A 27,881-nucleotide genomic window follows, 5' to 3' on the forward strand; every position below is an offset into this window, starting at 1 on the left:
AAGGACTTTCCAGTGGGACCTGTTGGACAAATGGTCCGGGTCCCATCTCCAGATGCAACAGCGGATAACCCTGTCGGCAAGGACCAGGGTATCGCTGCTGTGGTGGCTGCAGAGGGCTCATCTACTAGAGGGCCGCAGATTCGGAATACAGGACTGGGTCCTGGTGACCACGGATGCCAGCCTTCGGGGCTGGGGCGCAGTCACACAGGGAAGAAATTTCCAAGGACTGTGGTCAAATCAGGAGATTTCGCTTCACATAAATATTCTAGAGCTAAGGGCCATTTACAATGCCCTAAGCCAAGCAAGGCCCCTGCTTCAGAACCAGCCGGTACTGATCCAATCAGACAACATCACGGCGGTCGCCCATGTAAACAGACAGGGCGGCACAAGAAGCAGGAGGGCAATGGCAGAAGCCACAAGGATTCTCCGATGGGCGGAAAATCATGTGTTAGCACTGACAGCAGTGTTCATTCCGGGAGTGGACAACTGGGAAGCAGACTTCCTCAGCAGGCACGACCTCCACCCGGGAGAATGGGGACTTCATCCAGAAGTTTTCCAAATGCGGGTAAACCGGTGGGAAAGACCACAGGTGGACATGATGGCGTCCCGCCTCAACAAAAAGCTAAAAAGATATTGCGCCAGGTCAAGGGACCCTCAGGCGATCGCTGTGGACGCTCTAGTAACACCGTGGGTGTACCAGTCGGTTTATGTGTTTCCTCCTCTGCCTCTCATTCTCAAGGTACTGAGAATAATACGAAGGCGAGGAGTGAAAACTATACTCGTGGTTCCGGATTGGCCAAGAAGAGCTTGGTACCCGGAACTTCAAGAGATGCTTTCAGAGGACCCTTGGCCTCTGCCGCTCAGACAGGACCTGCTGCAGCAGGGGCCCTGTCTGTTCCAAGACTTACCGCGGCTACGTTTGACGGCATGGCGGTTGAACACCGGATCCTGAAGGAAAAGGGCATTCCGGAGGAAGTCATCCCTACCCTGATCAAAGCCAGGAAGGATGTCACCGCAAAACATTATCACCGCATTTGGCGGAAATATGTTGCTTGGTGTGAGGCCAGGAAGGCCCCAACGGAGGAATTTCAACTGGGTCGATTCCTGCATTTCCTGCAAGCAGGGGTGACGTTGGGCCTCAAATTGGGGTCCATTAAAGTCCAGATTTCGGCCCTGTCGATTTTCTTCCAGAAAGAACTGGCTTCACTGCCTGAAGTTCAGACTTTTGTCAAAGGAGTTCTGCATATTCAGCCTCCTTTTGTGCCCCCAGTGGCACCTTGGGATCTCAATGTGGTTTTGGAGTTCCTGAAATCACATTGGTTTGAACCACTTAAGACTGTGGATTTGAAATATCTCACGTGGAAAGTGGTCATGCTGTTGGCCCTGGCTTCGGCCAGGCGTGTGTCAGAATTGGCGGCTTTGTCCTATAAAAGCCCTTATCTGATTTTCCATATGGATAGGGCAGAGTTGAGGACTCGTCCTCAGTTTCTCCCGAAGGTGGTATCAGCGTTTCACTTGAACCAGCCTATTGTGGTGCCTGCGGCTACTAGGAACTTGGAGGATTCCAAGTTACTGGACGTAGTCAGGGCCCTGAAAATGTATGTTTCCAGGACGGCTGGAGTCAGGAAAACTGACTCGCTGTTTATCCTGTATGCACCCAACAAACTGGGTGCTCCTGCTTCTAAGCAGACTATCGCGTGCTGGATTTGTAGCACTATTCAGCTGGCGCATTCTGCGGTGGGACTACCGCAGCCTAAATCTGTAAAAGCCCATTCCACAAGGAAGGTGGGCTCATCTTGGGCGGCTGCCCGAGGGGTCTCGGCTTTACAACTTTGCCGAGCTGCTACTTGGTCAGGGGCAAACACGTTTGTAAAATTCTACAAATTTGATACCCTGGCTGAGGAGGACCTGGAGTTCTCTCATTCGGTGTTGCAGAGTCATCCGCACTCTCCCGCCCGTTTGGGAGCTTTGGTATAATCCCCGTGGTCCTTACGGAGTCCCCAGCATCCACTAGGACGTCAGAGAAAATAAGAATTTACTCACCGGTAATTCTATTTCTCGTAGTCCGTAGTGGATGCTGGGCGCCCATCCCAAGTGCGGATTGTCTGCAATACTTGTAAATAGTTATTGTTACACAAATCGGGTTGTTATTGCGAGCCATCTGTTCAGAGGCTCCGTTGTTATCATACTGTTAACCGGGGTTCCTATCACGAGTTATACGGTGCGATTGGTGTGGCTGGTATGAGTCTTATTCGGGATTCAAAATCCTTCCTTATTGTGTCAGCTCTTCCGGGCACAGTGTCCTAACTGAGGCTTGAAGGAGGGTCATAGGGGGAGGAGCCAGTGCACACCAGATAGACCTAAATCTTTCTTTAGATGTGCCCAGTCTCCTGCGGAGCCGTCTATTCCCCATGGTCCTTACGGAGTCCCCAGCATCCACTACGGACTACGAGAAATAAAATTACCGGTGAGTAAATTCTTATTTTTTTTAGTTTATTATTTTACAGGGAGGCTGCTGGCAACAGCCTCCCTGCTTCGTGGGACTAAGGTGGGGAGTGGTGTCCGCCCTGCGGGGTCTGAGCCACTATTTCCACTGACAGGACACTGAGCTCCTGAGGGGATAGATCGTTCCCCGCCACAGGGTATCGCTCACCCCAGCAGCATGCCGCCACCCCCTTACAGAGCTGAAGATCAGTGGCGAGTGAGTCACCGACTTCCCTAGCAAGCTGGGGGTCGGTGTGAAGATGGCGGCATCAGGGTAGGAGCGCAGTATTAACTGCGCTCCGGAGGCTCAGCGGTACATAGTGCGGTGCTGTGAGGGGCGCCCTGAGCCAGCGCCTACACCCTACACTGGTCACACAGCCTGTCGGGGTCCCGGGATCTCAGCAGGCATTTTACTTCAGGCCAGTATAATCCTAGGAAGAGCGGGAAGACAGCGCCATTTTGGGGGTGGAGCTTCTCCTCAGAGCGGACCCAGCAGCATTCAGCGCCATTTTCCTGCCTGCACAGCGCTGTCCAGGAAGAGCAAGTCCGTCCAAAGAAACTCCAGCTATCTCTCACGGTATCAGGGGGGTATAGAAGGGGGGGTGGGAGGCTGCAAAACGACTGTGTAACCTATTGAGGTGCACAGTCAGCGCTGATAGGGGGTCTCCCTTTATATTAAAAGATTTCAAATAGGGTTGCACAAAGTGAATCTGCAACTCAGGCTTTACAGAACTCTATGGCAGTCTGGCCCAGTTCTGGTACATCAGGGCTCCCCGCTGTATATTCACATAAACGTGCTCTTGCACAGATCATGCAGGATGATACCGATTCTGATACTACAGACGGTGATGGGGATGTGTTGCGGGGGGCAGCATCTCTTGCAAAAGGGGTGCAGTTGATGATAGAGGCTATTAGGGATGTGTTGAATATTGCTGATACAACACCCGAGCAGGTTGAGGAGGCTTAGTTCATTGAAAATAAGAAAGCCTCCCTAACCTTCCCTGCGTCAAAGGAATTAAATGCTATTTTTTGAAAAAGCGTGGGAAAACCCGGATAAAAATTTCCAGATACCTAAAAGGGTTCGATCTGGTAGCGTTTCCTTTCCCGGTAGAGGATAGGAAAAAATGGGAAAACCCGCCTATTGTTGACGCGTCAGTATCCAGATTCTCAAAAAAGGTGGTTTTACCTGTTCCAGGATCTACCTCCTTGAAAGAGCCGGCTGATCGTAAAATTGATAATACGCTCAAATCCATGTACACAGCTTCTGGGGCAATACTACATCCCACTATTGCCAATGCTTGGATTGTTAAAGCTATAGTAAAGTGGTCAGGCACGTTACTTGAGGACTTGGATACTATGGAGAAATGTTATGTTGAATTGTTTTTACATAACATTCAGGATTCGGCAGGATTTCTGGTGGAATCCATGAAACACCTGGGTTCCATGGCTGCTGGAATTTCTTCCATGTCTGTATCAGCTCGTCGAGGACTGTGGTTGCGCCAGTGGTCTGCCAATGCAGAAGTGTGGGGACCCTACCCTACCCTACACAGGTCAGGCTCTCTTTGGGAAAGCGTTAGATGCGTGGATCTCTACGGCTGGTAAGTCATCCTTTCTTCCCTCAGCTACACCTGCTCCGAAGAAACCCTTTTCTTCAGCTACATCACAGCCCTTTCGGTTTCCCAAGCCCAGAAAGGCCAAGCCGTCCAACACCTTCTCTCGGGGAGTTCGTCCCAAGTCCAAGAAACCTGTGGCTGCAGGTTCCCAGGAATAGAAACCTGCTTCAGGTACACCAAAGTCCTCCGCATGACGGTGGACTGCACGCCCCGGAGGTGGGGCCGGTGGGAGCGAGACTCAGGCATTTTAGTCACGTCTGGGTGTCATCTGGCCTGGACCCCTGGGTGCAAGATATTGTGTCTCAGGGGTACAGGCTAGAATTTCAAAATCTCTCTCCTCACCGATTTTTTAAATCAGGCTTGCCAGCTCTGCTGGCGGACAGGACTGTCCTGCAAGAAGCTGTCCAGAAGTTGGTGGAGGCACAGGTTGTGCCAGTACCACCTCATATGCAAAACAAAGGTTACTATTCGAACCTTTTCGTGGTACCGAAACCGGATGGTTCGATAAGGCCCATTCTGAACTTAAAATCACTAAACCCCTTTCTGAGGGAGTTCAAGTTCAAAATGGAGTCTCTGAGGGCTGTGATATCAGGTCTGGAAGAGGGGGAATCCCTGGATATCAAGGATGCGTACCTCCACATTCTGATTTGGCTGCCGCATCAAGCTTATCTTCGATTCGCACTGTTGGACTGTCATTTTCAGTTCCAGGCCCTGCCATTCGGCCTCTCCACTGCACCGAGGGTATTCACCAAGGTGATGGCGGAAATGATGATTCTCCTCCGCAGACGGGGTGAACATAATTCCATATCTGGACGATCTGCTGATAAAAGCATCGTCCAAGGAGAAGCTATTACAGGCCATAGCTCTCACGACCCAGCTTCTCAGGGAACTTGGCTGGATCCTGAATCTTCCAAAATCACATTTGAAAACAACCAGGAGGTTGTCCTTTCTGGGAATGATCCTCGACACGGAAGTGCAGAGGGTGTTTCTTCCAGAGGAAAAAGCGTTGGTGATACAAACAATGGTCCGGGATGTCCTGAAGCCAACCCCGGTGTCTGTTCATCAGTGCATTCGCCTTCTGGGAAAGATGGTGGCCTCTTACGAGGCCCTACAGTCAGGGAGTTTTCACGCTCGGTCATTCCAACTGGATCTCCTGGACAAGTGGTCGGGATCCCATCTGCACATACACCAGAGAATACGTCTGTCACCAAAGGCCAGGATTTCACTCCTCTGGTGGCTGTAACTGCCTCACCTTCTGGAGGGCCGCAGGTTCGGGATTCAGGACTGGATCTTTCTAACCACGGATGCAAGTCTCCGGGGCTGGGGCGCAGTCACCCAAGGGAAAACCTTCCAAGGAAGGTGGTCAAATCTGGAAGCCGGCCTGCCGATAAACATTCTGGAACTTCAAGCGGCCCATCTTCTGAGAAATCGGGCCGTTCAAGTGCAGTCGGACAATGTGACAACGGTGTCTTACATAAACCGACAGGGCGGAACGAAGAGCGGAGCTGCAATGTCAGAGGTAACAAGAATCATCCTCTGAGCAGAAAAACAAGCGTTGGCGCTGTCAGCAATCTTCATTCCGGGAGTAGACAACTGGGACGCGGACTTCCTCAGCAGACACGATCTCCATCCAGGGGAGTGGGGTCTCCATCTGGAGGTGTTCAAGGAGATAACAGATCTTTGGGGCATACCCCAAATCGACATGATGGCCTCTCATCTCAACAAGAAGCTTTGGCGGTATTGTTCCAGGTCGAGGAACCCGCAAGCAGTGGCGGTGGACGCCCTAGTGACTCCGTGGGTGTTCCAGTCGGTTTACGTATTTCCTCCACTTCCACTCATCCCAAGAGTTCTAAAGCTCATAAGGAGAACAAGGGTTCAAGCGATCCTCATTGCTCCAGACTGGCCAAGAAGGGCTTGGTACGCGGATCTTCTGGATCTACTGCAAGAAGAGCCGAGGCCTCTTCCTCTTCGGGAAGACCTGCTGCAGCAGGGGCCGTTCGCCTATCAAGACTTACCGCGCCTACGTTTGACGGCATGGAGGTTGAACGCCTGATACTAGCTCGAAAGGGCATTACGAACAAGGTTATTACTACCTTGATACAGGCTAAGAAAGGAGTAACGTCTAAACATTACTATAGAATTTGGAAAAAATATGTATCTTGGTGTGAGTCCAAGACATTTCCTGCGGTGGAGTTTCAACTTAGACGGTTTCTCCTCTTCCTACAAGCAGGTGTGGATATGGGCCTGAGGTTGGGATCTGTGAAGGTTCAGATTTCGGCCCTATCCATTTTCTTCCAGAAACAGTTGGCTGCCCTCCCTGAGGTTCAGACCTTTTTGAAGGGAGTTCTGCACATCCAACCTCTCTTTGTACTGCCTACGGCGCCTTGGGACCTTAACGTGGTGTTGCAGTTCCTCCAATCGGACTGGTTCGAGCCTCTACAGGAGGTTGAGGTCAAATTTATTACATGGAAGGCTGTCACGTTGTTGGCCTTAGCTTCTGCTAGACGTGTGTCGGAGTTGGGGGCTTTGTCCTGTAAAAGCCCATACTTGATATTCCACGAAGATAGATCTGAGCTCCAGACACGTCAGCAGTTTCTTCCGAAGGTTGTGTCGGCATTTCATATCAACCAACCTATTGTGGTGCCAGTGGCTACTGTCTCCTCAATTTCATCAAAGTCCTTGGATGTTGTAAGGGCTCTGAAAATCTGTGTGAAGAGGACTGCTCGTTACAGTAAATCGTACTCTCTGTTTGTCCTGTATGATCCCAAGAAAATTGGGTGTCCTGCTTCTAAGCAGACGATCTCTCGCTGGATCAGGTTCACTATCCAGCATGCGTATTCTATGGCAGGATTGCCGTGTCCTACGACTGTCAAGGCCCACTCTACTCGTAAGGTGGGGTCTTCCTGGGGGGGTGTCTGCTTTACAACTTTGCCGAGCTGCAACTTGGTCTGGGTCGAACACGTTTGCAAAGTTCTACAAGTTCGATACTTTGGCCTCTGATGATCTGAAGTACAGTCAGTCAGTTCTGCAGGAGCCTCCGCGCTCTCCTTCCCATTCTGGGAGCTTTGGTACATCCCCGTGGTACTAATGTGGACCCCAGCATCCTCTAGGACGTAAGAGAAAATAGGATTTTGGTTACCTACCGATAAATTCTTTTCTTGTAGTCCGTAGAGGATGCTGGGCGCCCGCCCGGCGCTTCGTTTTCCTGCTATCGTTATTTGGCTCTGTACAACTTCGTTTTAGTGGAGTACTGCATTGTTACTTGGTAAGTAATATTTCAGCGGTTGCTGAGTGTTCAAGCTAAGTTACCTTGATGTGCCTTGTATGTGTGAGCTGGTATGAATCTCGCCACTATCTGTGTTAAATCCTTCTGTCAAAGATGTCCGTCTCCTCGGGCACAGTTTCTAGACCGAGTCTGGTAGGAGGGGCATAGAGGGAAGAGCCAGCCCACACTCTCAAACTCTTAAAGTGCCAGTGGCTCCTGGTGGAACCGTCTATACCCCATGGTACTAATGTGGAACCCAGCATCCTTTACGGACTACGAGAAAAGGATTTACCGGTAGGTAACCAAAATTCAATTTTTCACATAAATTATATTGTATGTACTCTACTATAGAGAATGTATGTATATTTTTAAAATGCAAAATGCCTTCTATGGATGTTTTACATTTACCTGTTAATACAATGGTCAAATGGTATTTTAGGATAGAAATTAATTTCTCTATCGTCCTAAGTGGATGCTGGGGTTCCTGAAAGGACCATGGGGAATAGCGGCTCCGCAGGAGACAGGGCACAAAAAAGTAAAGCTTTACTAGGTCAGGTGGTGTGCACTGGCTCCTCCCCCTATGACCCTCCTCCAGACTCCAGTTAGATTTTGTGCCCGAACGAGAAGGGTGCAATCTAGGTGGCTCTCCTAAAGAGCTGCTTAGAGAAAGTTTAGTTTAGGTTTTTTTCTTTACAGTGAGTCCTGCTGGCAACAGGATCACTGCAACGTGGGACTTAGGGGGAAAGTAGTAAACTCACCTGCATGCAGAGTGGATTTGCTGCTTGGCTACTGGACACCATTAGCTCCAGAGGGATCGAACACAGGCCCAGCCGTGGAGTCCGGTCCCGGAGCCGCGCCGCCGACCCCCTTGCAGATGCTGAAGCGTGAAGAGGTCCGGAAACCGGCGGCTGAAGACTCCTCAGTCTTCATAAGGTAGCGCACAGCACTGCAGCTGTGCGCCATTTTCCTCTCAGCACACTTCACTGGGCAGTCACTGAGGGTGCAGAGCGCTGGGGGGGGGCGCTCTGAGAGGCAAATATAAACCTTATACAAGGCTAAAAATACCTCACATATAGCCCATAGGGGCTATATGGAGATATTTAACCCCTGCCTGACTGGAAAAATAGCGGGAGAAGAACCCGCCGAAAAAGGGGCGGGGCCTATCTCCTCAGCACACGGCGCCATTTTCTGTCACAGCTCCGCTGGTCAGAACGGCTCCCAGGTCTCTCCCCTGCACTGCACTACAGAAACAGGGTAAAACAGAGAGGGGGGGCACATTAATGGCTATATATATATATATTAAAGCAGCTATAAGGGAGCACTTAATATAAGGATATCCCTTGTATATATAGCGCTTTGTGGTGTGTGCTGGCAGACTCTCCCTCTGTCTCCCCAAAAGGGCTAGTGGGTCCTGTCTTCATTAGAGCATTCCCTGTGAGTTTGCGGTGTGTGTCGGTACGTGGTGTCGACATGTATGAGGACGATATTGGTGTGGAGGCGGAGCAATTGCCAAATATGCAGATGTCACCCCCCAGGGGGTCGACACCAGAATGGATGCCTTTATTTGTGGAATTACGTGATGGTTTATCTTCCCTTAAACAGTCAGTTGAGGACATGAGGCGGCCGGACAATCAATTAATGCCTGTCCAGGCGCCTCAAACACCGTCAGGGGCTGTAAAACGCCCTTTGCCTCAGTCGGTCGACACAGACCCAGACACGGGCACTGATTCCAGTGACGACGGTAGAAATTCAAACGTATTTTCCAGTAGGGCCACACGTTATATGATTTTGGCAATGAAGGAGACGTTACATTTAGCTGATACTACAGATACCGTAAAACAGGGTATTATGTATGGTGTGAAAAAACTACAAACAGTTTTTCCTGAATCAGAAGAATTAAATGACGTGTGTGATGAAGCGTGGGTTGCTCCTGATAAAAAGTTGATAATTTCAAAAAAGTTATTGGCATTATACCCTTTCCCGCCAGAGGTTAGGGCGCGCTGGGAAACACCCCCTAAGGTGGACAAGGCGCTCACACGCTTATCCAAACAAGTGGCGTTACCCTCTCCTGAGACGGCCGCACTTAAGGATCCATCAGATAGAAAGATGGAAGTTATTCAAAAGAATATATACACACATGCAGGTGTTATACTACGACCAGCTATAGCAACTGCCTGGATGTGCAGTGCTGGAGTAGTTTGGTCAGAATCCCTGATTGAAAATATTGATACCCTAGATAGGGACAATGTTTTACTGTCGTTAGAACAAATAAAGGATGCATTTATCTATATGCGTGATGCACAGAGGGATATTTGCACACTGGCATCTCGGGTGAGTGCTATGTCCATTTCAGCCAGAAGAGCCTTATGGACACGACAGTGGACAGGCGATGCGGATTCAAAACGTCACATGGAGGTTTTGCCGTATAAAGGGGAGGAGTTATTTGGAGTTGGTCTATCAGACTTGGTGGCCACGGCTACTGCCGGGAAATCCACTTTTTTACCTCAAGTCACTCCCCAACAGAGAAAGGCACCGACCTTTCAACCGCAGCCTTTTCGCTCCTACAAAAATAAGAGAGCAAAGGGCTTGTCGTACCTGCCACGAGGCAGAGGAAGAGGGAAGAGACACCAACAGGCAGCTCCTTCCCAGGAACAGAAGCCCTCCCCGGCTCCTGCAAAAACCTCAGCATGACGCTGGGGCCTCTCAAGCGGACTCGGGGACAGTGGGGGGCCGTCTCAAAAATTACAGCGCGCAGTGGGCTCACTCGCAGGTAGACCCCTGGATCCTGCAGATAATATCTCAGGGGTACAGGTTGGAATTAGAGACGGATCCTCCTCATCGTTTCCTGAAGTCTGCCTTACCAACCGTCTCTTCCGAAAGGGAGAGGGTGTTGGAAGCCATTCACAAGCTGTACGCTCAGCAGGTGATAGTCAAAGTACCCCTATTACAACAAGGAAAGGGGTATTATTCCACTCTATTTGTGGTACCGAAGCCGGATGGCTCGGTAAGGCCTATTCTAAATCTGAAGTCCTTGAACCTCTACATAAAAAAGTTCAAGTTCAAGATGGAGTCACTCAGAGCAGTGATAGCGAACCTGGAAGAAGGGGACTTTATGGTATCCTTGGACATCAAGGATGCGTATCTACACGTTCCGATTTACCCCGCACACCAGGGGTACCTCAGGTTCATTGTTCAAAACTGTCACTATCAGTTTCAGACGCTGCCGTTCGGATTGTCCACGGCGCCTCGGGTCTTTACCAAGGTAATGGCCGAGATGATGATTCTTCTTCGAAGAAAAGGCGTATTAGTTATCCCATACTTGGACGATCTCCTAATAAGGGCAAGGTCCAGAGAACAGCTGGAGACAGCTTTAGCACTATCTCAAGAGGTGCTAAGACAACACGGGTGGATTCTGAATATTCCAAAATCCCATTTAATCCCGACAACTCGTCTGCTGTTCCTAGGAATGATTCTGGACACGGTTCAGAAAAAGGTTTTCCTTCCAGAGGAAAAAGCCAAGGAGTTATCCGATCTGGTCAGGAACCTCCTAAAACCAGGAAAAGCAAATGGTCAGGGTCGCATCTGCAGATGCACCTGCGAATAACCCTGTCACCAAAGACAAGGGTGTCACTTCTGTGGTGGTTGCAGAAGGCTCACCTATTAGAAGGCCGCAGATTCGGCATTCAGGATTGGATCCTGGTGACCACGGACGCCAGCCTGAGAGGCTGGGGAGCAGTCACACAAGGAAGAAACTTCCAGGGAGTATGGACGAGTCTGGAAAAGTCTCTTCACATAAACATTCTGGAACTAAGAGCAATCTACAATGCTCTAAGCCAGGCGGAACTTCTCCTGCAAGGAAAGCCGGTGTTGATTCAGTCGGACAACATCACGGCGGTCGCCCATGTAAACAGGCAGGGCGGCACAAGAAGCAGGAGTGCAATGGCAGAAGCTGCCAAGATTCTTCGCTGGGCGGAGAATCACGTGATAGCACTGTCAGCAGTGTTCATCCCGGGCGTGGACAACTGGGAAGCAGACTTCCTCAGCAGACACGATCTTCATCCGGGAGAGTGGGGTCTACATCCAGAAGTCTTCAACATGTTAATAGACCGTTGGGAAAGACCAATTGTAGACATGATGGCGTCTCGCCTCAACAAGAAACTGGACAAATATTGCGCCAGGTCAAGAGATCCACAGGCAATAGCTGTGGACGCACTGGTAACTCCTTGGGTGTACCAGTCAGTGTATGTGTTTCCTCCTCTGCCGCTCATACCAAAGGTATTGAAGATCATACGGCAAAGAAGAGTAAGAACAATACTAGTGGTTCCGGATTGGCCGAGAAGGACTTGGTATCCGGAACTTCAAGAGATGCTCACGGACGAACCGTGGCCTCTACCTCTGAGAAGGGACCTGCTACAGCAGGGTCCCTGTCTTTTTCAAGACTTACCGCGGCTGCGTTTGACGGCATGGCGGTTGAACGCCAGATCCTAAAAGGGAAAGGCATTCCAGAAGAAGTCATTCCTACCTTGATTAAGGCACGGAAGGAAGTCACCGTGAAACATTATCACCGCATTTGGCGAAAATATGTAGCGTGGTGCGAGGATCGGAGGGTTCCGACGGAGGAATTCCAACTGGGTCGTTTCCTACATTTCCTGCAATCAGGATTATCTATGGGTCTCAAATTGGGATCCATTAAGGTTCAAATTTCGGCCCTGTCAATATTCTTCCAAAAAGAATTGGCCTCTGTCCCTGAGGTCCAGACTTTTGTCAAGGGAGTACTGCATATACAGCCTCCTGTGGTGCCTCCGGTGGCACCGTGGGATCTAAATGTAGTTTTAGATTTCCTCAAATCCCATTGGTTTGAACCATTGAAAAAGGTGGATTTGAAATATCTCACATTGAAAGTGACTAGGTTACTAGCCCTGGCCTCTGCCAGGAGAGTATCTGAATTGGCGGCTTTATCTTATAAAAGTCCTTATCTAATCTTCCATTCGGATAGGGCAGAACTGCGGACTCGTCCGCATTTTCTCCCTAAAGTGGTATCAGCATTTCATCTGAACCAACCTATTGTGGTGCCTGCGGCCACTAGCGACTTGGAGGACTCCAAGTTGTTGGACGTTGTCAGAGCCTTAAAAATATACATTGCAAGGACGGCTGGAGTCAGAAAATCTGACTCGCTGTTTATATTGTATGCACCCAACAAGTTGGGCGCACCTGCTTCTAAGCAGTCGATTGCTCGTTGGATTTGTAACACAATTCAACTTGCACATTCTGTGGCAGGCCTGCCACAGCCTAAAACTGTAAAAGCCCACTCCACAAGGAAGGTGGGCTCATCTTGGGCGGCTGCCCGAGGGGTCTCGGCATTACAACTCTGCCGAGCAGCTACGTGGTCGGGGGAGAACACGTTTGTAAAATTTTACAAATTTGATACCCTGGCAAAGGAGGACCTGGAGTTCTCTCATTCGGTGCTGCAGAGTCATCCGCACTCTCCCGCCCGTTTGGGAGCTTTGGTATAATCCCCATGGTCCTTTCAGGAACCCCAGCATCCACTTAGGACGATAGAGAAAATAAGAATTTACTTACCGATAATTCTATTTCTCGGAGTCCGTAGTGGATGCTGGGCGCCCATCCCAAGTGCGGATTATCTGCAATACTTGTACATAGTTATTGTTAACTAATTCGGGTTATTGTTAAGGAGCCATCTTTAAGAGGCCCTTTCTGTTGTCATACTGTTAACTGGGTTTAGATCACAAGTTGTACGGTGTGATTGGTGTGGCTGGTATGAGTCTTACCCGGGATTCAAAATGCCTCCCTTATTGTGTATGCTCGTCCGGGCACAGTACCTGACTGGAGTCTGGAGGAGGGTCATAGGGGGAGGAGCCAGTGCACACCACCTGACCTAGTAAAGCTTTACTTTTTTGTGCCCTGTCTCCTGCGGAGCCGCTATTCCCCATGGTCCTTTCAGGAACCCCAGCATCCACTACGGACTCCGAGAAATAGAATTATCGGTAAGTAAATTCTTATTTTTTGCAAGAGGAATCTTGATCAACAAGCCAGTGTACAAATTCAATACTCTCTATTAAGATACAGCCACATCAAAACACATTCATGAAATAGGTTTGTTCCACGACATTGTTGTCCTTTTTAAATAAAGTTATGACATTTCAAACACTTTTGCTATCATTATCGCTTCATATATGGACATGACCCAGTGTTTCAGATTATAGCTATCATCTTCTAGAATAGGAGTGAGGAGCTTTTCTTCTGCCAAGGGCCATTTGGATTTTTTTCTACATCACTCGCGGGCCATTTTTAAAGTGCAACTCCCCCCCCAATGTGCAGCGTTCTCCTAGGAAAGTAGGCGTGGCCTTACACATAATGCCCACATTGATGCTCCTTACACATAATGCCCACAGTAATAACTGCTTACACATACTGCCCCCAGCAATGCCCACAGTAGTACCTGTTACACATGTTTCCAGTAGTGCCAGATACACAATTCCCCAGTATAGTGCCAGTTACACATAAAGTCCGCAGTAGTGCCAGTTACACATAATGCCCCAGTATAGTGCCAGTTACAATAATGCTCCAAATATACATACCACCACCACTGCAGGACAGGTCCCATCCAGATTCCTGCAGTGCACACCACTGGTCCAGCCCCTAGGTCCACTCCACACCGCAGTGCAGCTGTTTCTCCCACCCGCAGCCAGCAGAGCAGACCCCACTGAGATCTCTCTCCAAAGCTGTCTAACATCACTGCCCGGAGCAGTCTGCCGTGCACTGCATCATAGAAGATGTTGTTTTCTCACACTGTACTCTGTATACAGTGCAGTGTGAGAAAACTACATCTCAAATAAAGTTGCATGTGGCGGATAGCTTTGCACTCTGTGGCTGCCCTGGCGGGGCCCCCGGGCCAGACCAAATGCTTTTCTGGGCCGTAAAAGGTCCACAGACCGGAGATTCCCCACCCCTGTTCTAGAAGGTGCTAGATAAATGATATATACAATCTGATTGCTTGCTATGGGCAACTTCTTCACTTCTGTAAACCCGCACTTTAGTAAATATACCTCAACATCTGAGCATATGTCCCATTATTAAGTTAACAGTAGAAGAACATACAGGGGGGAATTCAGTTTAAGTTTCGGGAGGATTCGCCTGGCGAATCCGCCCAACAATGCTGCACTTTACAGTGCGGGGATCGCGCTAAAAAGTACTCACTGCCCCATAGGCAGCAAACTTTTTTAGGCGAATCCGGAATTTGGCCAGCCAGGCGAAGGCAGCGGATCGGGCTGCCGTTGCAAGCGTTGACACACCGCATCAACGGCTGATTCGCCCCTTCACATCTAATTGACTTCCCAGCATAGTACTTAGTTTTCATTCTTGATTTTTGACTGTTGCTCTCTCTCTCATTGATTTTGTTGGATACAGAGAGAGCGAGGAGGGTGCGGTTTCTCCCATGGAGAACGCTGCCGTGTGACATCTCAGTGAGTATTATTAAATCACTATTACATAGTTTGTATAATAGGTATTGCGTCCTCTTAGAATACAGTAAATGGCCATGATTTTTTTGTGTTTCAAAAAGACTTGGGGGTGATGACTAATATTTTGTGTTTGTTATGTTGCAGCTTTCTGCCAAACCATGTGTTTGCCACAGATTCATACTCTCAGAAGGCTTTCTGTGGAGTGTATTCACCAGATGGATCCACCTTCATGTCTGCCTGCCAGGGTTAGCCCGGGTTTTCTTCTCTATTAATAAATGTATCTATTCTCAAATGTGTGATCATCTGCCAATGAATGCTGTCTTTTACCCCTTCAGTATTTCATATTGCTGCAAATAATTCTTCTCCACATATAGTCTATGGAGAGCGCAGGCTGTTTCTTAGAGGGCAAAACAATAGTCATGCAGATACAGCCTACCCACTACAACTGGCATATGGGTATCTGTCATGAATTGTCATGTATCCAGATGATAGATCATCATTGTGTTGGCCGATATGCATTAAGCCCCATACACACTACCCGATCCCCGCCAATGCCGATATTGGCGGCGGCATGGACCCGGCGGAGGGGCCGGCATCGGCAAGTTCATGCACACTTGCCGATGCGGCCGGGACAGGCAGCGATGGCGAGGGGAATGATGGCAGCATGGCTGTCATTAACGAGGCCCTCCGTCGTCTGTACACGTTCAGATGAGGAAGGGGATTGTTAATGATGCTGTGCGACCAGGTCAGATAAAGCACTTGCAGACATGGTCTCATCTGATGCGACCATGCCAGGCAAGTGGTTAATAATGTTAAATCGACCCGAAGTAGACTGGTGCACTCCACTCACCCATGATATATTTTTATGTGTAAAGTGTGTGGCTTTTATATATAACATTCCATAACTACTCTTACTTCTTAAAGACTATCTTTAGCAGTTTTAGCTGATCTTTTCTCATTCTCTTACCAGCCAGACCGAATTACTTGTAGGTTGTCCTTGTATTCAAACTGCTACCACCATGATCAGTGCAGGAACATGACGCAGGTGATTTGTCGTTACTGTCGGGTAGCCATGTAGGAATTCATGAATAGTAAGCCCAGTAACTCTTCGGCAGGACAGGTGGAAAGTGCAGAGGACAACAGCTGAAATATTGCTGTAAATATATGCATAGACCGTCATTATATGGTTCTTCTTTGTTGTTTTCAGAAATGTCCCACACTCCCTATATAAAAATAAATATTGGCACAAAACCCCTTTAGCTGTTCCTGTAATTTACTAACTTTTGTACGCAGGGCTTGCGCAATGTGGTAAGCGGGGTAGGCAATGCAGGATGGCATCAGGTTGGAGAGGCACCATCCCTGCTCCGCTGTGCCAGGCTGAGCTCTGTAAGACAGGCTTCTTGTGAGCCTGGATGGAGCTTTATGTATCGGACATCGGCGCTTAAGTCGTAGACTGGGTATCTACCCGCACTGATTATCCTGAGCTGGTTACATTACCTGGGCTGGTTACATTAGAGAGCGCTAGGATAATATTAGCACTTTCCTACTGGCTGGATCAAGACTGTAGTGCCCACCGTGTACAATGTGCATCAGAACCACTGGACAGAGTGACCTGCACACACCTCATCACAGATGTGACCAACGCCGGAATCCCGACACCACCCAGGAGACCGGCGCCTTATGACAGACAGCCGACATCCCGAAAGTTAGGGACAGGATGAGGGGGGTGTTAGTTCTAGGCACTTTGGGGGGTTAGGGTTAGACACTAGGGGGGGGGGGGGGGGGGGCGTTAGCCTTAGCTGCCACCTCCCGAGGGTAAGGGTGGGGGTGGATAGAAATACTTTCCCCCTCCGATGTCGGGGTCATCACTGTGGGGATGCCGCGGTTGGTCATGTGACTGCTGGCATACCGACAGCCGGCATTTCATATGTATTCCACCTCTACATCCAGCTTCCCACCAGTACCAGGCCTGTGTGCAGGACTGTGACTGAGTACATGCATTATTTCACTACAGCTTTTTCTCTAACGTCCTAAGTGGATGCTGGGGACTCCGTAAGGACCATGGGGAATAGCGGCTCCGCAGGAGACTGGGCACAAAAGTAAAGCTTTAGAACTACCTGGTGTGCACTGGCTCCTCCCCCTATGACCCTCCTCCAAGCCTCAGTTAGATTTTTGTGCCCGAACGAGAAGGGTGCACACTAGGTGGCTCTCCTGAGCTGCTTAGTGAAAAGTTTAGTTTTAGGTTTTTTATTTTCAGTGAGACCTGCTGGCAACAGGCTCACTGCATCGAGGGACTAAGGGGAGAAGAAGCGAACTCACCTGCGTGCAGAGTGGATTGGGCTTCTTAGGCTACTGGACATTAGCTCCAGAGGGACGATCACAGGCCCAGCCATGGATGGGTCCCAGAGCCGCGCCGCCGGCCCCCTTACAGAGCCAGAAGACAGAAGAGGTCCGGAAAATCGGCGGCAGAAGACGTCCTGTCTTCAACAAGGTAGCGCACAGCACTGCAGCTGTGCGCCATTGCTCTCAGCACACTTCACACTCCGGTCACTGAGGGTGCAGGGCGCTGGGGGGGGGCGCCCTGAGACGCAATAAAAACACCTTGGATGGCAAAAAATGCATCACATATAGCTCCTGGGCTATATGGATGCATTTAACCCCTGCCAGAATACATCGAAAAACGGGAGATAAGGCCGCCGATAAGGTGGCGGAGCCTATCTCCTCAGCACACTGGCGCCATTTTCCCTCACAGCTCCGTTGGAGGGAAGCTCCCTGGCTCTCCCCTGCAGTCACTACACTACAGAAAGGGTTAAAAAAGAGAGGGGGGGCACTAATTACGCGCAGTATTAAAGATACAGCAGCTATAAGGGGAAAAACACTTATATAAGGTTATCCCTGTATATATATAGCGCTCTGGTGTGTGCTGGCAAACTCTCCCTCTGTCTCCCCAAAGGGCTAGTGGGGTCCTGTCCTCTATCAGAGCATTCCCTGTGTGTGTGCTGTATGTCGGTACGTTTGTGTCGACATGTATGAGGAGAAAAATGATGTGGAGACGGAGCAGATTGCCTGTAATAGTGATGTCACCCCCTAGGGGGTCGACACCTGAGTGGATGAACTGTTGGAAGGAATTACGTGACAGTGTCAGCTCTGTATAAAAGACAGTGGTTGACATGAGACAGCTGGCTACTCAGCTTGTGCCTGTCCAGACGTCTCATAGGCCGTCAGGGGCTCTAAAGCGCCCGTTACCTCAGATGGCAGATATAGACGCCGACACGGATACTGACTCCAGTGTCGACGGTGAAGAGACAAATGTGACTTCCAGTAGGGCCACACGTTACATGATTGAGGCAATGAAAAATGTTTTACACATTTCTGATAATACGAGTACCACCAAAAAGGGGTATTATGTTCGGTGAGGAAAAACTACCTGTAGTTTTCCTGAATCTGAGAAATTAAATGAGGTGTGTGATGATGCGTGGTTTTCCCCCGATAACAACTGATAATTTCTAAAATGTTATTGGCATTATATCCTTTCCCGCCAGAGGTTAGGGTGCGTTGGGAAACACCCCCTAGGGTGGATAAAGCGCTCACACGCTTGTAAGAACAAGGGCTCTACCCTCTCCTGAGATGGCCGCCCTTAAGGATCCTGCTGATAGAAAGCAGGAGGGCATCCTAAAAGGTATTTACACACATACTGGTGTTATACTGCGACCAGCAATCGCCTCAGCCTGGATGTGCAGTGCTGGGTTGGCGTGGTCGGATTCCCTGACTGAAAATATTGATACCCTAGATAGGGACAGTATATTATTGCCTATAGAGCATTTAAAAGATGCATTTCTATATATGCGTGATGCACAGCGGAATATTTGCCGACTGGCATCAAGTCTAAGTGCGTTGTCCATTTCTACCAGTAGAGGGTTATGGACACGACAGTGGTCAGGTGATGCGGATTTCAAACGGCATTTGGAAGTATTGCCTTATTAAGGGGAGGAGTTATTTGGGGTCGGTCTTTCAGACCTGGTGGCCACGGCAACAGCTGGGAAATCCACGTTTGTACCCCAGGTCGCCTCTCAACATGAGAAGACGCCGTATTATCAGGCGCAGTCTTTTCGTGGACAAGCGGGCAAAAAGGTTCCTCATTTCTGCCCCGTGACAGAGGGAGAGGAAAAAGGCTGCAGAAATCAGCCAGTTCCCAGGAACAGAAACCCTCTCCCGCCTCTGCCAAGCCCTCAGTATGACGCTGGGGCTTTACAAGCAGAATCAGGCACGGTGGGGGGCCCGTCTCAATGAATTTCAGCGCGCAGTGGGCTCACTCGCAAGTAGACCCCTGGATCCTTCAGGTGATATCTCAGGGGTACAAATTGGAATTCGAGACGTCTCCCCCTCGCCGTTTCCTAAAGTCGGCTTTACCGATGTCTCCTTCTGACAGGGAGACAGTTTTGGAAGCCATTCACAAGCTGTATTCCCAGCAGGTGATAATCAAGGTACCCCTCCTGCAACAGGGAACGGGGTATTATTCCACACTGTTGTGGTACCGAAGCCGGACGGCTCGGTGAGACCGATTCTAAATCTAAAATCTTTGAACACTTACATACAGAGGTTCAAATTCAAGATTGAGTCACTCAGAGCAGTGATTGCGAACCTGGAAGAAGGGGACTACATGATGTCTCTGGACATCAAGGATGCTTACCTTCATGTCCAAATTTACCCTTCTCACCAAGGGTACCTCAGGTTTATGGTACAGAACTGTCACTATCAGTTCAGACGCTGCCGTATGGATGGTCCACGGCACCCCGGGTCTTTACCAAGGTAATGGCCGAAATGATGATATTCCTTCGAAGGAAGGGAATTTTAGTTATCCCTTACTTGGACGATTCCCTGATAAGGGTAAGATCCAGGGAACAGTTGGAGGTCGGTGTAGCACTATCTCAGGTAGTGTTGCGGCAGCACGATTGGATTCTCAATATTCCAAAATCGCAGCTGGTTCCGACGACTCGTCTTCTGTTCCTAGGGATGATCCTGAACACAGTCCAGAAAAAGGTGTTTCTCCCGGAGTAGAAAACCAGGGAGTTATCCGAGCTAGTCAGGAACCTCCTAAAACCGAGCCAAGTCTCAGTGCATCAATGCACAAGGGTTCTGGGTAAAATGGTGGCTTCCTACGAAGCAATCCCATTCGGCAGATTCCACGCAAGAACTTTCCAGTGGGACCTGCTGGACAAATGGTCCGGGTCGCATCTTCAGATGCATCAGCGGATAACCCTGTCACCAAGAACAAGGGTGTCCCTCCTGTGTTGGTTGCAGAGTGCTCATCTTCTAGAGGGCCGCAGATTCGGCATTCAGGACTGGGTCCTGGTGACCACGGATGCCAGCCTGCGAGGCTGGGGAGCAGTCACACAGGGAAGGAATTTCCAGGGCTTATGGTCAAGCCTGGAGACATCACTTCACATAAATATCCTGAAGCTAAGGGCCATTTACAATGCTCTAAGCTTAGCAAGTCCTCTGCTTCAAGGTCAGCCGGTGTTGATCCAGTCAGACAACATCACGGCAGTCACCCACGTAAACAGACAGGGTGGCACAAGAAGCAGGAGGGCAATGGCAGAAGCTGCAAGGATTCTTCGCTGGGCGGAAAATCATGTGATAGCACTGTCAGCAATTCCGGGAGTGGACAACTGGGAAGCAGACTTCCTCAGCAGACACGACCTCCACCCGGGAGAGTGGGGACTTCACCCAGAAGTCGTCCACATGATTATAAACCGTTGGGAAAAACTCGACAGGTATTGCGCCAGGTCAAGGGACCCTCAGGCAATAGCTGTAGACGCTCTGGTAACACCGTGGGTGTACCAGTCAGTGTATGTGTTCCCTCATCTGCCTCTCATACCCAAGGTACTGAGATTGATAAGATGGAGAGGAGTAAGCACTATATTCGTGGCTCCGGATTGGCCAAGAAGGACTTGGTAACCGGAACTTCAAGAGATGCTCACGGAGGATCCGTGGCCTCTACCTCTAAGAAGGGACCTGCTCCAGCAAGGACCCTGTCTGTTCCAAGACTTACCGCGGCTGCGTTTGACGGCATGGCGGTTGAACGCCGGATCCTGAAGGAAAAAAGGCATTCCGGATGAAGTCATCCCTATCCTGATCAAAGCCAGGAAGGATGTAACTGCAAAACATTATCACCGCATTTGGCGAAAATATGTTGCGTGGTGCGAGGCCAGTAAGGCCCGACGGAGGAAATTCAACTGGGTCGATTCCTACATTTCCTGCAAACAGGAGTGTCTGTGGGCCTGAAATTGGGGTCCATTAAGGTTCAAATTTCGGCCCTGTCAATTTTCTTCCAAAAAGAACTAGCTTCAGTCCCTGAAGTTCAGACGTTGTAAAAGGGGTACTGCATATACAGCCTCCTTTTGTGCCTCCAGTGGCACCTTGGGATCTCAATGTAGTTTTTGGGTTCCAAAAGTCACATTGGTTTGAACCACTTAAATCTGTGGAGTTAAAATATCTCACATGGAAAGTGGTCATGCTGTTGGCCCTGGCCTGGGCCAGGCGCGTGTCAGAATTGGCGGCTTTATCCTGTAAAAGCCCTTATCTGATTTTCCATTCGGACAGGGCGGAATTGAGGACTCGTCCTCAGTTTCTCCCTAAGGTGGTTTCAGCGTTTCACCTGAACCAACCTATTGTGGTGCCTGCGGCTACTAGGGACTTGGAGGACTCCCAAGTTGCTAGACGTTGTCAGGGCCCTGAAAATATATGTTTCCAGGACGGCTGGAGTCAGAAAATCTGACTCGCTGTTTATCCTGTATGCACCCAACAAGCTGGGTGCTCCTGCTTCTAAGCAGACTATTGCTCGTTGGATTTGTAGTACAATTCAGCTTGCACATTCTGTGGCAGGCCTGCCACAGCCAAAAATCTGTAAATGCCCACTCCACAAGGAAGATGGGCTCATCTTGGGCGGCTGCCCGAGGGGTCTCGGCTTTACAACTTTGCCGAGCAGCTACTTGGTCAGGAGCAAATACGTTTGTAAAATTCTACAAAATTGATACCCTGGCTGAGGAGGACCTGGAGTTCTCTCATTTGGTGCTGCAGAGTCATCCGCACTCTCCCGCCCGTTTGGGAGCTTTGGTATAATCCCCATGGTCCTTACGGAGTCCCCGGCATCCACTTAGGTCGTTAGAGAAAATAAGAATTTACTTACCGATAATTCTATTTCTCGTAGTCCGTAGTGGATGCTGGGCGCCCATCCCAAGTGCGGATTGTCTGCAATACTGGTACATAGTTATTGTTACCAAAAAAATCGGGTTATTGCTGTAGTGAGCCATCTTTTCTAGAGGCTCCTCTGTTATCATGCTGTTAACTGGGTTTAGATCACGAGTTGTACGGTGTGATTGGTGTGGCTGGTATGAGTCTTACCCGGGATTCAAAATCCTTCCTTATTGTGTACGCTCGTCCGGGCACAGTATCCTAACTGAGGCTTGGAGGAGGGTCATAGGGGGAGGAGCCAGTGCACACCAGGTAGTTCTAAAGCTTTACTTTTGTGCCCAGTCTCCTGCGGAGCCGCTATTCCCCATGGTCCTTACGGAGTCCCCAGCATCCACTACGGACTACGAGAAATAGAATTATCGGTAAGTAAATTCTTATTTTTCCTAATAAGTTTTCTATTAGAAAATAGCAAAAGTATTATGTGGGGTGGGGGGACAAAACATGAAGTAAAATTATTTTCATTCTGTAACATAGTAAAAATAGGATTTTGGTACTCACCAGGTAAATCCTTTTCTTTGAATCCATAGGGGGCACTGGAGTACTCTTGGGATATGGATGGCTTCCACAGGAACAAGGCACTGAATATTCAAATTTAGAACTCTCCTCCCCTCCATATCCCAGTGTACCTAAGTGTTTTTTACTGAGCCGAACAGGAGCGATAGAGATGTTGACAATGGAGAATTACATATAACATAACGGACAACAATAAAGTTGACACATAACGTGACTGACAACTAAACAGTTGGCACTATAACTGATAGAACTTGAAACTTGAACCAGTCTGTGAGAATGTGTTACCAGAAGATCCCCTGAACTTACCACAAACCAGGTAAAACTGCTCTGGGTGGGCGTCCAGTGCCCCCTATGGATTCAAAGAAAAGGATTTACCTGGTAAGTACCAAAATCCTATTTTCTTTTTCATCCACTAGGGGTCACTGGAGTATTCTTGGGACGTACCAAAGCTTCTCCCGTGGGCGGGAGAGCAGTTTGGCACCTGTAACACTAGGCGGCCAAAGCTAGATGCTGATGCCGCAAACGTATCAAACTTGTAAAAGCGCACAAACGTGTGCACTGATGACCATGTAGCCGCACGGCAAAGCTGCGTCGTAGAAGCCCCACGACCAGCTGCCCACGAAGTTCCCACAGAACGTGTCAAATGAGCTGTTACTGATGTAGGCTGCTGTAACCTAGCATGAAGGTAAGCCTGACGTATGGTCAGTTTAATCCATCTGGATAAGGTCTGCTTAGAAGCTGGCCAACCCATCTTGGCAGCATCATAGAGAACAAACAACGTATCCGTCTTACGAACTGTAGACGTTCGGGATACATAAAAGCGTAATGCGCGTACCACATCCAAGGTTCCAGAATTTCCTGTCAACACAGGAACTACTATTGGTTGATTGATGTGAAAAGATGACACTACCTTTGGTAGGAAAGCGGGATTCGTCCGAAGTTCCACTCTGTCATCATGAAACACCAAATACGGTGGCTTGCATGACAAGGCACCCAAATCTGAAACACGCCTTGCCGAAGCTAAGGCTAGTAGAAATTTTTTTTCCAAGTGAGAAACTTAATATCCACTTGTTGCAAGGGTTCAAAATATGAAGACTGTAAGAAATCTAAAACTAGATTCAAGTCCCATGGCGCTGTAGGTGGAATGAATGGAGGCTGTACTCTGAGGACACATTGCAGAAAAGTGTGTACAGACGGCAATAGAGCTAATCGTCTTTGAAAGTAAATTGACAAAGCAGATACCTGCACCTTTAGTGTAGATAAACGCAGTCCTCCATCTAACCCCGTCTGTAGAAATAACAAAAGACGGGATAACTTGAAAGATGATGTCGGAAACCTCCGATCTTCACACCAATCTATATAGGCCCGCCAAATTCTGTAATAATGAGCTGCCATAACTGGCTTCCTAGCACGTAACATGGTTGGTATAACCGATTCTGGAATGCCCTCTCTTCTTAAGAGGGCGGTCTCAACAGCCACCCCGTCAAACGCAGCCGCGCTAAATCGGGGTAAAGGAATGGACCCTGTTGTAACAGGTCCGGACGTAGTGGGAGCGGCCAAGGATCGTCTGCGAATAGACCGCGGAGATCCGAGAACCAAGCTCTCCGAGGCCAATGAGGCGCCACTAGTATGACTGTGGCGGACTCTCTTTTGATACGTTTTAGCAACAGAGGGAGCAGCGGAAACGGTGGAAACAGGTACACGAGGCTGTACGGCCACGCGATTGTGAGAGCATCCACCGCCACTGCCTTTGGATCTCTCGTTCTGGACACATACTGGGGCGTTTGGTGATTGTGGCGAGATGCCATCAGGTCCACTTGAGGGTAACCCCACCTCTGGACCAACATGTGAAACACTTCTGGATTTAATGCCCATTCTCCTGGATGAAAATCCCGACGGCTGAGATAATCCGCCTCCCAGTTGTCCACTCCCGGAATGAACACTGCCGACAATATCACTTGGTGATGCTCGGCCCAATTGAGGATTCGAGCTACTTTCCGCATTGCCATGCGGCTTCTCGTTCCTCCTTGTTTGTTGATGTATGCGACCACCGTCGCATTGTCCGACTGCACCTGGACAGTCTGAGACCGAAGCATGTGCACTGCTTGTCGTAGCGCATTGTAAATTGCGCGGAGTTCCAGGACATTTATAGACAGCAATCTTTCGTGATCCGCCCAGAGACCCTGGAGCTGACAATTTTGAACTACAGCTCCCCAACCCCTGAGACTCGCGTCCGTCGTTAGAATTATCCAATTCCAGGCGCCGAACCGTTTCCCTGCGGTTAGATTGTGTACTTTGAGCCACCAGAGTAGAGAGACTCTGGCCCGTGGCGACAACCTCACCCTGTGGTGAATCTGCAGATGCGAGCCCGACCACTGTGCGAGCACATCCAGTTGAAAAGGACGTGAGTGAAATCTTCCGAACTGAAGCGATTCGAAAGCCGCCACCATGGTGCCTAAGAGGCGAATGCACAAATGTACCGAGACTGTGCGTGGCTTGAGCACTAATTGTACCAGATGACGAATGATCTGTACTTTCTGTTCTGGTAGGTAAATTCTTTGATTTACCGTATCGAGGATCATACCTAGGAATTGCAGTCGTTGAGACGGAATCAGATGTGATTTCTTGAAGTTGACAATCCAACCGTGCTGAACTAGTACATCGTACGTTAGCAACGCATGTTGGAGGAGCATCTGTTGAGACGGAGCTTTGATGAGCAGATCGTCCAAGTACGGAACTATTATCACTCCCAGGGATTTGAGATGAGCTATCATCACAGACATCACTTTGGTGAATACCCGAGGCGCTGACGAGAGGCCAAACGGTAGAGCCTGAAACTGGTAATGGTTCTGCCATATTGCAAACCGCAAGAACCTCTGATGAGGTGGCCAAATCGGAATGTGTAAGTACGCATCCTTGAGATCCAGCGCAATCATGAATTCATGTGGCTCTAAACCTGCAATTACTGACCGCAGAGATTCCATCTTGAATCTGTAGTAATTGACGTACTGATTGAGGCCCTTCAAGTTCAATATTGGCCTGACGGAGCCATCCGGCTTTGGTACCACAAACAGACTGGAATAATAACTCTGACCTTATTGGTGTACAGGGACCGGAATCACAACTGCTGACTCCAGCAGAGACTGAATGGCAATTTGCAGAACCGCCCTCTTGTCGTCCGACACAGGCAGTCCTGTCTTGAAAAACCGCAGTGGCGGGAGACAGTCGAACTCTATTTTGTAACCTTTTAACACTAAATTGCGGATCCACCCATCTGTGGACGTCTGGAACCACACCAAATGGAACGTCTGAAGGCGTGCTCCCACAATTGGAGATCCAAGATGGGCTGGGAGTCCGTTATGCCACTGGCTTGTCGGTGACCTTAGCGTCTTGACGACTGGCGTTGGTTTGTTGGAAACCACGCCCTCGACTTTGTCTACCGGGCGTGGCTGGTCCTCTACCACGGCCTCGAAAGGGCTGAGGCCGAAAGGATTTGAACGCCGGGCCCGAGTATTTCCGTCTAGGTACCGTTGGAGGCAATGGTAAGAAAACAGACTTACTCCCCGTGGCCTCAGCAATCCATTTGTCCAATTCAGGACCAAACAACTTCTCGCCACCGTAAGGTAACGCCTCTATACCTCTTTTGACCAACGCCTCCGCTTGCCAAGAGCGCAGCCAGAGTGCTCGTCGTGCTGTAACTAGCAACGATGAAAGGCGAGAAGTGAGCTGACAGACGTCAGTAGAAGCTGTACATAGATAATCAGCAGCTTCCCAGATTTGATCAGCGAGACGTATAAGGTGATCGTCATGTAGGGCAGACTTGAGTTCTGTTATCCATACCATCAGCGCCTTAGTTACCCAAATGCCAACCAACCCAGGTCTAAGCAACACTCCTGCTGCTATATACATGGATTTTAGCATAGCTTCTATTTTACGTTCTGAAGGGTCTTTAAGCGTAGTAGCCGTTGGTACTGGTATGGTTAATTTCTTCGTAAGTTTAGACACAGACGAATCCACCAATGGCGGATTCTCCCATGTAGCTGTCACAGACTCTGGAAACGGGTAACTAGACTTAAATCTGCGAGGTATAGAAAACCGTTTATCCGGATTCTTTCGTGTTTCCAGCAATATCTTATTAAGAGATTCCGAAACAGGAAAACACATCGGAGTCCTCTGTCGTTTAGCAAAGACGACGTAATCATTTGTCAGAGGCTCCTCAGTTTCTGTAAACTTCAGAGACTGACGCACCGCTCTGATGAGATTATCAATGCCTGGGCTGTCAAAATCTTCACTATCTGACTGCTGGTCTACTTCGCCCTCCTCACCTTCATCCGGCGCACTGAGGTCTGGCATAGAATCGTCAGAATTCAACATAGCAGAAACTGGTAAATCATAAGACAAATTAAATGTATCCCTACTACCCAAAATGGACTTGGACTTTTGGCAAGGCTGAGACCCCTCCGGTAGTTCTAGCGGTCTCACCCTAGACTCAGATCTTGCCGCTTCCCGCTCCTGTCGAGCGGCGGCCAATTCTGATTGCAATCCTGCCATGACATCCGCTAGCATAGCCCATGGCGGGTCCGGGGATGAAACCGGCTTTGAAACCGGAGCAGAAATTGTATTCGTAGCTGAATCCACAAAACATACTGTACAAGTGGTAGATCCATCCGGTAACACACTCTTACAGACATGGCAGGGAAACTGCTTTTTTGGTTTTGCTGGTGCCTTGCTCATTATGCAGACAGACAACACAAGATACAAAGACAGACACCTGCACGACTCAGTAAAATAGTACTAAGGTGTCTCTCTCTATATATATATATATATATATATATATATATATATATATATATATATATATATATAATCTGGCCAAGAGCAGTGCACGTGGCCACTACTACATGAAACCTGATCCCAAATTCCCACTAACACCCCTGCGCCTTCCGGTGGAGTAGAGATGTAGTACAGGAACGTTCTGGAATCACAACAGGAAGACAGGTAGCATGGTAAAAATGGCCACCATGCCTCACAGCGCAGGATATATGTAAGTGCAGCAAACCCGTTAATATAGGCTTAACAGCCTATGTCATTAATGCTGTCACCCCCCCTTTTGCAGCCCTCCGCTAATGTCATGTACCCTTCCCCCCCTTCTGCTCCCTCCCCTGTGGCCCGTGTACCGCTGTCTGAGCGGAAGTTACCGGGGAGCGGGTATCCGCGATCGGGTACAGGGAGCCGGGGAGCGCTGTAATGGAGAGCGGTCCTGCAGCGGCG

General features: G+C 49.2%; 1 protein-coding gene across 4 annotated transcripts in view; it reads left to right on the forward strand.

The window, feature by feature from the left end:
- Nucleotides 1-27,881, forward strand: part of DCAF11 (DDB1 and CUL4 associated factor 11) — a 143,217-nt gene that overhangs the window by 48,970 nt on the left and 66,366 nt on the right. For all 4 annotated transcript variants that reach the window (XM_063913636.1, XM_063913634.1, XM_063913637.1 and 1 more), the window contains 2 exons: nucleotides 14,791-14,846; nucleotides 14,988-15,088. In XM_063913636.1, coding sequence (XP_063769706.1) covers nucleotides 14,791-14,846; nucleotides 14,988-15,088 — 157 coding nt within the window. The remainder of the gene's footprint in view (nucleotides 1-14,790; nucleotides 14,847-14,987; nucleotides 15,089-27,881) is intronic.

The sequence above is a fragment of the Pseudophryne corroboree genome, chromosome 1 (assembly GCF_028390025.1).
Source record: "Pseudophryne corroboree isolate aPseCor3 chromosome 1, aPseCor3.hap2, whole genome shotgun sequence".
NCBI lineage: Eukaryota > Metazoa > Chordata > Amphibia > Anura > Myobatrachidae > Pseudophryne > Pseudophryne corroboree.